Below are 12,268 nucleotides of genomic sequence, written 5' to 3' on the forward strand. Positions count from 1 at the left end.
AAATAAATTGATAGCATTGTTCCTTTGCTTAAAATCCTCCAGTGGCCTCCCGTTACACTTAGGCTACTATGGCCTATGAGCCTCTATATGATGTGAGTCCAGACTGCTCTGTTCTCTACGCTTCAACTATACTGGCTTCCTTTCATTACTTTCAGTATCCCAAGACTGTTCCCACCTCAAGGCCATTGCTCTTGAATTCACCCTCTGCCTGGAATGCCCCACACCTCCATGCAGCAGGCTCCTTCTTATTATTTAGATTTTGGTCCAAAAGTCACTTGATCTTTTCTGACCCACGTACCTAAGGTAGCCCACCCAAACTCTCTCATCTCTTGACCTTGTTCTGTTTCCTTCACAGCACTTACTACCATCTGGAATTACTTTCTTCACTTATCTATTTACTTGTTTATTGTCTATGTGTCCTCATGAGAAGGTAAGTTCTGTAAAAACACATACCTTACCTCTCTTGACCATGGCATGCCTGCCAGATAGTAGTGGGTACTCCATAAATATCTATTGAATGAATGAATGATCTCTCTGTATAATATCAGTTTGCAAACTGTATATAATAGCCCACTGGGGGAATCCCTGGGTGGCTCAGCAGTTTGGCACCTGCCTTCGGCCCAGGGCGTGATCCTGGAGTCCCGGGATCGAGTCCCACATCGGGTTTCCTGCATGGAGCCTGCTTCTCCTCTGTGTCTCTGCCTCTCTCTCTCTGTGTCTCTCATGAATAAATAAGTAAAATCTTAAAAAAAATATAACCCATTGGAACTCAATAGATAATCCAAATAATTCACCAATGGCTAAGAAAGGACCAGAATCAGGGACAAATTGAAGTGGAATATATGTCCCACCATAATCTACAGGCAAATAAAAATTATGCTCAATTACATGTCCTTTTAGCTCTTTCCAGACTTCTCCAAATCATCATCAAGAATCATCAAAAGCTGATGGAGTTACCCACATTCTTTTTCTTCTCTTGCCTCCTCTACTTTCCAAGACTAAGAGGGGCAAAATAATTTATTGTGACTGATTGGACAAAAGAAATTATTCCTTCTTCACCCAGTTTCCTATATAATTCAAAAATCATGCCCAGATTTATTCAAAACCTGGCCTGAGCAACTCAGAAGGCACTTTCCAGCTTTCCCTTTGAGAGCAGGCCCGCTGAAGTTCACTCTGTGGCTTTTTACACTATGGGATGCAAGTGCTACCAAAATTAATGCGTAAGTTAATGCTCTACTGTGTATATTTTTGCTCTGAAGGAAACGGTGGCAGAAATGATCTTTGACTTTGCCTCTCTATTATCTTTTTTTTGTCCCATTTAATAAAGTTCTAAGTGCTCTAGATGGCATTAAGAAGAGTACTGAGCTAGAAGGCAGTTCTACTCCCAGCTCCACTATAACCATTCACTGTAAATTTGGTGAAATCATTTAACTTCTCTGAGCCTCCCTTTTTATCAGTAAGATGAGAAACCTTTAGTAGATGACCTCTAGCTCTAACTGTGCATGGTGTGGAAATGTTTTGTGTCCAGTAAATACCAAATGATTAATCTAATTGGTGTAGCTGGTTATATGATTGATGCCATCCTGCTATCCTCCAAAAACAATAGAAGGTGGGGGCAATTTGACCTGAGGATTAGAACTCATCCTATGCAGCTTCTAGAAGTGGAACTTCCAGGGATCAGGGACGTCCCTGGGATTTTTCATGATTTTAGGTACCAGATATGTGTCAAAGACTCCAAATTTACATCTCCAACCCCATCTTCAATCCTAAATACCAGATGTCTCACTGGAATTCCTTTTGCCCCTGCCCACCTGCTGCAAGTCTTTTCAAAGCCAGAACAATTCTTGTAAAGCACCAATCACATCTGCTCAAAACCCTGCAATGTTTCCTCATTTCACTTAGAGTGAGAGCTAATCAGAGTCCTTACGATGCTCTCTGCAAGTCCTCAAATGGCCTACTTTTCCCCACTCACCCATCACTTCTTTGACCTGATCCGCTACTGCTCTCCCCGTCTCACTCTGCTCCAGCCACAGCGACTGCCTTGCTATTCTCAAACATACCTTGCTCCTGTCTTAGGGCCTTTGCACAGAAAATTTCCTTTGCTCAGTGTACTCGTGGCTACCTCTCTCACCTCTTTGAAATGTCACTGTTGCATTGAGGCCTACTCTGTTCTATTTAAAATTCCTGAATCCCCTATTCCATTTTTCTCTCCATGCACTAATCTAATATTCTTTATCATGTAGTTATGTATTATGTTGAATGTTTATTGTCTATATTTTTGCCCTGAATATAATCTCAATAAATGCAGGCATTTGAGTATATTTTGTGTACAGTACAAATAGCCACTCATAAGTATTTGTTGAGTGAAGTGAAGGATGCGTGTCACTATTGGTGAGGAGTATCTCAATGTCTGTGCCCTGACTGTACCCAGTTCCTAGGAAAGCTTGTCTAAGGTTCTTGGAGTACTGTCCAAATTCCCTCTTGGTTGCTCCCATCCTATCAAGAATCTCTCATGAGATCCAACATGCTCATTGAACCACAATGGCACATAAAGATGATTCTTGCTTTCTTTGATTTTAAAACTATTTTCTCCATTAAACCATTGATTTCAGAAATTGGGAAAAACATTGTGATTGTGATCCACAATCAACTAATATGCTCATAGTGAAAGGAGTTGCCAAATATCATTCCAATAGGGATCCCTGGGTGGCTCAGCAGTTTAGCGCCTGCCTTTGGCCCAGGGCGTGATCCTGGAGTCCCAGGATGGAGTCCCATGTCAGGCTTCCTGCGTGGAGCCTGCTTCTCCCTCTGCCTGTGTCTCTGCCTCTCTCTCTCTCTCTGTCTCTCATGAATAAATAAAAATCTTTTAAAAATAAAAAAATATGTATCATTCCAATATAAGATCTAGGTTCTCTTTCTTGACTACTTTCCTAACATCGACTTGAACTGTGTAATTTTTTTATATTTCACCTTCTAAATTTTTTTTCAGGTCATTTCTATATTTCTTGGGGAAATCATACCTCCATTTTCAACAGACTTGTTGAAAAAGAGAGACTTGTTACTCTGCCCAAATATCATACAGCAGAATTTTTAATTCTGACAGCCTTGTCTGATCATCCAACATAGAGAGAAAAAAAAGTGGAATCATCTAAAAAGAAATTCCCATCAAAGGGGATGGGAATATTAGTGTGAAATTACAGTAATTCACGTGGTTCTAATATTTATCAATCTATAAATTGGAGTCAATACCCCAACTTCTAAATTACCTTTGTCAATGAAAAGCAATAGAAAGACTTTTGCAGGAGAGTAATGTGTATGTGCTTAAACCCATGGTAATCACCAGCTTTGTGGATAGATAATCTTAGAAAGATTGCTGATTTTCTTGGCAGTTGACTTTCAGGGAGCTTAAAACAGGCAACCTCCCTAAATCCTTGTCACCTCCACCATCATGTACAGAATACATACAATAGAGAACACTACACTGGATAGAATATCTACCAAGTGGACATTCCACTGGCATATCTATAAGACCTAAAACTTAGGTTTCTTAAAACATTAGGACTAATTCAGCCATAAGTCCCTAAGGAAACGGCTGTTGGATTGTATCTTTTTTTTTTCTTTAAAATTTTTAAAGATTTTATTTATTTATTCATAAGAGACACAGAGAGAAAGAGTGGCAGAGACACAGGCAGAGGGAGAAGCAGGCTCCATGCAGGAAGCCTGATGTGGGACTCGATCCCAGGTCTCCAGGATCACACCCTGGGCTGAAGGCAGGCGCTAAGCCACTGAGCCGCCCGGGCTGCCCGGATTGTATCTTATTCTGAGAAATAAAACCCAGTTTTGGAGGATCTGACTCGGTCCCCAGGTCTGAGACTGCTAAGCTTTACATGAACCCTAGGATCTCACCCTTGCAGGCTGCATTCCAGAAGCTCCTGGATTTACCTCCTGGGACTACTCAGGGAGTTGAGAGAAAATCCAAGAAAAATGTTAGAGAAAAGCCTGTACTAGCATCCCTAAAAGTGGTGTGATCCTAACAAATAATACAAAATGGTCAAACATATCCAGGACCTTTTTATGTAATTCTGGGAAACGCAATTGAAAATTCATCAGCTTGGAAATTACTAATAATTTGAGGTTTTTGGGACTCCCAACAGTTTGAATTAAAGTCCCAAACTTCTCCAAGCACTGTCTATGGTCACAAATTCAAGGGCAACGAGAGCATGCTCCTTCTGGTGACTCATCAGCCCTGTGTCATCATGGTACATACAAAAATAGTATTCAACAATGATACACACCAACATTCAATACCTATGAAAACAAAAGTCAATAGTGCTTTTATCATTAGAAAAATGTATATAGTAAAGAACAGGGGCTTTGGAGCAGACCAACCAAATTTCAAATCCCAGATCTACCATGTTTGTCCTAAGTGATTATATCAAGATGTTTCACCTCTGAGCCCCATTTCCTTCATCTGAAAGAGGGACAAGAGCTCCCACTTATCACTGATTAGAGATGATGCAGGTAAAATGCCTGGCATTGACAGCACAGTGCCAGTTACTTTAGGTAATTCTACCCACGCTAAACTTAAGATTATATTTCTTAATTCCAGCAATTTCTTTTTTTAGAGATGTTATTTATTTATTTGTTCGTTTATTTATTATTTATTTATTCACAGAGAGGCAGAGACAAGGGAGAAGCAGACTCCCTGCAGGGACCCAGGGATTGTGCCCTGAGCCAAAGACAGATAGATGCTCAACCACTGAGCCACCCAGGTGTCCCCCCACTCCAGCAATTTCTTAAGTAAAACATTGTTATCAAGCATTCCTTAAAATATTTTATTTACTTATTTGAAAGAGAGAGAGCAAGCACAAGTGAGGGGCAGAGGTAGAGGCAAGGAAGAAGCAGGCTCCCCGCTGAGCAGGGGCCTGAAGTGGAGCTGATCTCAGGACCCGGATCGGATCCTGACCTGAATCGAAGGCAGATGCTCGACTGACTGAGCTACCCAGGCGCCCCCAGACATTAAAATATTTCTGCTGTTCGTATACAGTTCAAGGGTGCCTGAACTACTGAGGGAGGTTTACATATTAGCTTTGCACAGAAGCACGTTTTCACTTCCAGTAATGACATAACATGTAATATCACTGCAGCGGGTCAACAAGGGAGCAATGGCTCACAAAGGCAAGAATTATAGACCCTATGCCATGATTCCGTTTAACTCCGAGTAAGCATCGCGATCCATCCCAGACTACCTCAAAAAATTTCGCAAGCACGGCAAGTCTCCTCTGGCTTTCCCGCAATCTTACCAACGATCCATGTCAGTAAATCCCCCAGTGATTTGAAGCTGCTGGGGAATATGCAACCCGTCCATACACTTACCCCATGTGAGTTCAGGGGTGCCTTTGGCACACTGATTTCAAACACTTCGTTCTAATTTCTGGCTTCCTGGGGCGCGGCCTAACTGGTCGGACGCCGCGATAAGCGCTGCGGGGAGACCTGCCCTGCGCGGGAAGGGCGCGCGGGCGCGGCTGTGCGGCCGCCGGAGGCCTCAGCGCCCCGCCCGCCCCGCCCCGCCCCGCCCCGCCCTCGGAAGACCTCGGGACGCCCCGCGGCTGGAGCCCAGGCGCTCCTGCTGCCTGTCCCGGGACGCTCGGAGCCCTGCGGGCAGGAGGCTCCGGCGGCGGCGGAGCAGGCAGCCGCGAGCCCGGGCGCTGCACCGCCCGCCTTGCGCGGACGGGAGCGCTGCGGCGTCGAGGCCGCAAGACCCAGGGCGGGCCGCAGCCGCGCCGGCGCACAGCAGGCCTGCGTCGCTCTCTCCAGCGCTTCAACGACAAGTAAAGGGGGGAATGGGGAGGATCGATGACGGTTTTATTTATGTACTAAAAATGACTCTTTGGGGTGTCCGTTTCTCATCGGGCTCCCGGTGCCTGGACCTGCTTCTCCCTCTGCCCGTGTCTCTGCCTCTCTCTCTCTCTCTCTCTCTCTCTCTCTCTCTCTCCCATAAATAAATAAAAAAATCTTTAAAAAAATAGAATGTCCGTTTCTTTCCAACGTTAATGGATTTTTAAAAAAATATTTGTGGAGAAAAATGGAAATAAATTTAAAACGGGTATACACGAACTACAAATATGAACATGCTGGCGATTATAAGCAACACAAAGCTAAACAATAGTTTCAGGATTGAACTTCTGCTCTCTCCATTACATGCTTTAGACAGAGAATGCAGAATCCCCAGTTATGCTCCATCTGAGTGCACAGGGAATTTATTTGCTCCCCCGACTCCCACCCAACGTCTCTGATTTCAAATTCCAAGAGTGTCCTTTTAGGCCCACACTCAGCTCACACTGCTGAAAAACACTTTGATGGTTTCACACAAATCTGGAACCAAACAGGAAAGAGGCAGAAAAAAAATGTCGAAGCACAATAATCTTCAATGAAATTGTTTTGTCAATTGCAGGGAAAAAGGGACTTTAAGAAATATTCAGTTGAACATTAATTCTTAAAATTCTTCTCCTTGGGACACCTAGGTGACCCAGGTGGTTAAGCATCTGCTCAGGTCATGATCCTAGAGTCCTGGGATTGAATCCCACATCTGGTTCCCTGCTCCTCGGAGAGCCTGCTTCTCCCTCTCCCTCTGCCTCTGCCTCTGCCTCCCTCTCTGTCTCTCATGAATAAATAAATAAATTCTTTTTAAAAATTCTTATTATTATTATCACCTTTCTTACAAGAAATATTTGTGTCAATTGGATGATGAAAATATGAAATGTTCTTACTAACTTGAAAGGTCCAGGCCATCATTTGAGCCACATAGTAAATGATGGGCTCTGGGTGAGAGCCCAATGCTTTCCTTGGGCCCTCTGGCAATTCGCTTTCTAGCTAGGAGTCAATTTTTATAAACTGCTAAGTGACCAGGCAGACAGGCTGACTCTAAGGTAATGTTTTCAATTTGACTCATGCTTATGGTCTTTGACCTTCATAGTCATTTGTGGTCCAAGGGCCATTAGACATTCTGAAAGGTGGTGTACTGAGTGATAAGCTTGGGTGTTCAGACTTAAGGTGACTTCCTGCCTTGCTTTCCACAGGCTTGGGAAGGCAGGAGACACATGTTGTCCGAAGGAAGGATGGTAGGGAGGAAGGGAGGCACGAAGAAAAGAAGGAAGGAAGGAAGGAAGGAAGGAAGGAAGGAAGGAAGGAAGGAAGGAAGGAAGGAAGGAAGGAAGGAATGAAGGAAGGAAAAAGAAAAATCAAAATGTATTTCCCAAAGACAAAATATCCCAAACTTAGGAGAAGAGTCATAAAAGAAGTCAAAAGCATAAAATAGTCTTTTAAGGAGCTCCTTCCTTCTTTCTCTCTGGAAGAGAAAACAGAAGTGAGCTATAAATCAAAATCTTCTGCCTAATGCATTCCTAGGGTTTCTTCCTGAGAGCAAATGCCAGAGAGAAATGGACATTCAGGAACCCAAACAACTTGAAGGTCAGGAGAGAGCTGACTCAAGTCATTTTCATTAGAGAGAGAAGATCACCTGGCCCTCTTCAGTAGCTTTAATAGCTAATGTCCTTCCATCTAATTCTGAAAACTACAAACTGAGAAGAAAAAAACCCCTTTGCTTTTAGCCATCACCACCCAAGATTTAAGCAAAGACAGCCCAGGAAACAATAAAAATATTCATGGCCATCAGTAAGATTTACCATCGCATCCATTTTTCTCTGCCAGCAAACTTAGTTCTCCATGCCCTCCTTGCCTCAACCAAGGGAAAAATATGCCTTTCAGATTCCACTTTTTGTTCCTTCTCAAACCAAACTCCATGGAATATAATCTCTATTTGCTAAAAGAAGGTTCTGGAAAGCAAAAGCAGCTTTATCTGCCTGTGGGAAATAGAATTAGCTGAAAACCTAATGGAAACTTTGGTAGGAAGACTATGGTGAATAGTTAAATATTTACAACATAAGAACCAGTTCATTTGAAAACAAATGTACAAGTGCCTGGCTTCGTTCCCTGCCTCGGGAATCAAGAATGTTCCCTTGCTGAGAGCTGCCATTTTATTGACATTCAAGTAAGAACTGACTCCAGGAAAAGAGGGCAGGAGTGAGCACAAGAACCACAGCTCTGCAAACCAGTATTGGACTAGATGAGTTCATCCGCTGTGGCTAGCCTCTAAGTGACAAATTCAGAAAGAAGAAGTGTGTGTGTGTGTGGGGGGGGGGGTTGGGAAGCAGAATTTTAATATAAGGTACAGGAATGCTCCTATAAAAACTTACCAGTTGACTTATCCAATTGCCCCAAACTAAGACAGAAAGAAGAGAATCCAAATTACATCAGAACAACAACAACAAAAAAACACAAAAACCAAAAAACTGGACCTATATTTTTTTATGCAATTGGGACCAGCATCTTGTCTAAGGAAAAAGAAAGAATGGGGAAGAGAAAATAAAGCTTTGCTCAAGCCACTGTATAAATAAATAAACTCCAAGGGTCAATAACTCAAGTTTGCTTTGGTACAAACCTGGTGGTTTGGGGATTCAGCAAGCATATAAACTAATTCTTACTAGAAATCCTTCTTCATGCTGTTTGTGTTTTGTCTCCTTCAGTGGAGGTCAGCTCAGCTTCTCTGGAGTGACCCATGGGGAGCATCAGTAACCTCCTCAGACAACTTTACCTGTAGTCGGCAGATCACCTGAGCCTCCACTGGTGGTTGATAACTTACCAGTGCCAGGGTTGGCCAAGTGGGAGGCTCTCAGCCGTGCTGAGTCTCTGCCCTTGATTGATAGAGCGTTTTTGTTTTTTAAAAAATATTTGGCAATAAGAGTCTCTTGGAGATGGAAACAGAAAAACAAAGGAGAAAAACCACAAAAATCCCATTGAAGTCAGGCTCATTTTCCAAACTATTTCAATCATGGGGGGCTGCCATGTGTTTTTGCATTCCCTCTTAGGGGCTGAATGCCTGAAGATTTGATTTGGGTGATCAGAGACCCTCCAGATCACCTAATGGTGCACCTAAAGTGCTGCTCTCTGGCAGAACCTGAGCTCTGTGGCCGGAGGACTGACCCAGGGAAGGCACCCCTTCATTCTTTCATCTGGTTCTGGGATAAAAGTGACAGTTGAATGATTTTAAAGATTCATTAAAGAGTGGGGAGAAAAAAAAAGAGTGGGGAGATGCCTCCAGGCTACGATGAAAGACAGGAGTCCCACAGGAAGACAGTTGTGGGGTCTCTCAGCCTGGAACCCTACACCCCCATCCTTCCACTGCTCTTACAGCTGGACATCTCCAAAATGCCCCAGCCCTTTCAGCCTCTGTCTCCTTCTCTACTGACATTTACTAACCCCCACAGTTAGGCTTTGAAGCTCAAAGGTGCCCAAACCACTCCTCCCTCTCCATTGCTAAATCTGGCAGGCTCCTCTAGTGTTCACCCCACCCCTGTCCTCAGTGTTGACATTGTTAACCACTCCCTCCCCTTAAAACCCTTCCCCTTGGCTTCCAGAACAGTGTGTCCTTATTATTCCTCCTTCCATCCCTTTTGCTCTATTTTTTTCTTCCTCTAATACCAACTACAAGGCTGTTTCTGCTGCTTCTGCTCTCTTCCTCGGGGATGCCATCTTTAACAATCACCTCTGTGGAGATAATCCCCAAATTTATAACATGGCTTCAGGTGCTTTCTTCAGCTTTGTTCTTCATTTTGAACTGCCTGTTGGACACCTTTTCAAGTAGAGCCAAAGACCAGCCCAAGATCAAAAGCATCATCTTTTCCCCTTCAAGAAAGACCTAGATCACCCTCCTGAATGGCCTGTTTCTATAAATAACCTCACAATTCCACACGTCAAGGGGTTTCAAACATCTTTCACTAAAAATTAGTGGCCAGACCCTATTTCTTAAAGCCCACCAGGCCCTCTTGATCATCCTGGCCCCTCATTTTTTCTCACCACCCTAATTCAGGTTTTCATTACCTCCCCACCGAACTGCTCCATGTCTTCCTCTTACAGCAAAAACACCAGCTCACCTTCTCACTGCTATTCTGTAACAGTCTAAATCCCCCAGCTTCCACTGAATTTCTTTCTACTTGCTTCAGGGATGTCACCACTCACTCTCATACTTCTATGCAAATAAATGAACAAGAGATCATGGGATTATTTAGTATTTTTGAAATTTCCAAAATAAGCAAATACTGGTATGTTTACAAACTTCACTAAGATGTGAGGAGAGGTGGCAAATGGCTTCATTAAACCTCCTTAAGGGCAGGCTGCTCTCCAAAGACTGGATTGGTCCATACAGAGAACTCATACCTAGTCTAAGCACCATGACATAGGGAGTCACCATGCGATCCCCGCGCTCAGCCTGAGAACTCCTCAGAGTATATCATCCTTCCTGCAAACACAGTGTAGGTCAGAAGGACAAATGAAATGTCCTCAACATTCTATTGAAGAAAAAGTAGATTATATTCTTCAAAAATAACCAATTTCATTGAAAGCAAAGGAAGATTATGTGCATGCTCCAGATTAAAAGAGGCTAAAAAGACATGAAAATTAGCTGCAAAACCTGCCCAGGATTGAATCCTGTACTGGGAGGGAAATGCATGCTATAAAGGACATCACTGTGTCAGTGGATAAAATTGGCAGTAGATTAAAGTACTGGTATCCATGTTTAAACAACTAGAATTGATGACTGAATATCCCTATTCCAAGGAAATACCCATACAAATATGTATACTATGTGCAAAATACACTACATGTACTCAAACATATGTGTTTATCAGTTTCAAATTGTCATTTTAGGGGTTCCTGGGTGGCTCAGTTGGTTAAGCGTCTGCCTTTGGCTCAGGTCATGATCCCAGGGTCCTGGGATGGAGCCCCATGTCGGGCTTTCTGTTCAATGGGGAGTCTGTTTCTCCCCCTCCCTCTGCCCCTCCTCTCTCTCTCTCTTGCTCTCCCTTGCATGTGCTCTCTCTCTAATAAATAAATTAAAAATCTTTTAAAAAATTGTCATTCTAACAGTTCATATTTTAATGCTAAAAAATCAGCTGTCTACAGGACTACCCAGATATCTTAAATTTAGCTTTCATATTTTAATTAATATTCCATGTGTTAGTTCTTGGTCAAAAAAAATAAGTGTAAGCCAATTTCTACAACTTAGAAATATACCATCAGGCTGAAACTATATCTTAGGAAATTAAAATCTTTGATGATTAACAAGCAAAATACTCTTAAATAGGTAAATTATATTTCTGTAATGCAATGAAGTAATCACATATATTAGTGCAGGTCTACAAGGCTGAAGTCTGAAAAATATCCAGCTGCCGTCAAAGGTAAATTCCTGTTCACAAAAACTTCCTTTAATTCTTTCATCAAAAGTATCATCATTCTGACAGAGTCTCTACAATACTGGACAAGAAGACATGCAGCTAAAATATATACCATTCAGGGGATCCCTGGGTGGCTCAGTGGTTGAGCGTCTGCCTTTAGCTTGGGGCATGATCCTAGAGTCCCGGGATCGAGTCCCATGTCGGGCTCCCTGCATGGAGCCTGCTTCTCCCTCTGCCTGTGTCTCTGCCTCTCTCTGTGTGTGTCTCTCATGAATAAATAAATAAAATCTTTAAAAAAACAAAATAAATAAAATAAAAATAAAATATATACCATTCAAACACCGACGTGGGCTATTATTTGAACTAAATAAATTTTTTAAAAAATTCACGAGTGACACACACACACAGAGGAAGAGACACAGGCAGAGGGAGAAGCAGGCTCCATACAGGGAGCCTGACATGGGACTCGATCCCAGATCTCTAGGATCATACCCCGGGCTAAAGGCAGCACTAAACTGCTGGGCCACCAGAGCTGCCCTGGATTATTACTTTTAAAACATGATCTATGACCCAGGAATTAGGAAATACAGGAGGTTGATCCTTCCAGAATTCCAAACCAGATTATTAGAATCATAGTTATCTCGAAGTTAGCTAAGAATGGGCCCTTCATCTTACCTAGGCCCCACAGGACATCTTAATGTCTTTTGGAATACCCAACACTAGGGCACTGTTCAATCTGACCCAAGGCCTCTTCTATTTTCGAACAGCTCTAATTGCTAGAATATTCATCCTAATATCAAACCTGACTTCTGCTTCCCTTTAGCTTCGGCCCATTGGTCCGAATTCTGTCCTCTGGAGCCTAGTCCTGCTTTCACATCTTTGACACATTGAAAGGAAGACACAACCCATCTGAGTCTTCTCTGCACTAAAACAAACATACCCAGATCTGATTATTATGAAGCTTGAGAGTTAGATCA

At 42.8% G+C, this 12,268-nt stretch overlaps 1 protein-coding gene across 3 annotated transcripts in view; it reads right to left on the reverse strand.

Moving 5' to 3' along the window:
* SHROOM3 (shroom family member 3) overlaps positions 1 to 12,268 on the reverse strand; it is a 173,010-nt gene that overhangs the window by 132,312 nt on the left and 28,430 nt on the right. For 2 of the 3 annotated variants that reach the window (XM_055313021.1, XM_055313023.1), the window contains exon 1: positions 5,377 to 5,508. The exons of the other annotated variant lie outside the window; for it this stretch is intronic. In XM_055313021.1, coding sequence (XP_055168996.1) covers positions 5,377 to 5,381 — 5 coding nt within the window. In that variant the 5' untranslated portion in view covers positions 5,382 to 5,508. Of the gene's footprint in view, positions 1 to 5,376; positions 5,509 to 12,268 lie in introns of those variants that run through there. 3 annotated transcript variants of the gene reach the window in all.

This window comes from Nyctereutes procyonoides, unplaced genomic scaffold (genome assembly GCF_905146905.1).
Source record: "Nyctereutes procyonoides isolate TBG_1078 unplaced genomic scaffold, NYPRO_anot_genome, whole genome shotgun sequence".
Taxonomy (NCBI): Eukaryota; Metazoa; Chordata; class Mammalia; order Carnivora; family Canidae; genus Nyctereutes; species Nyctereutes procyonoides.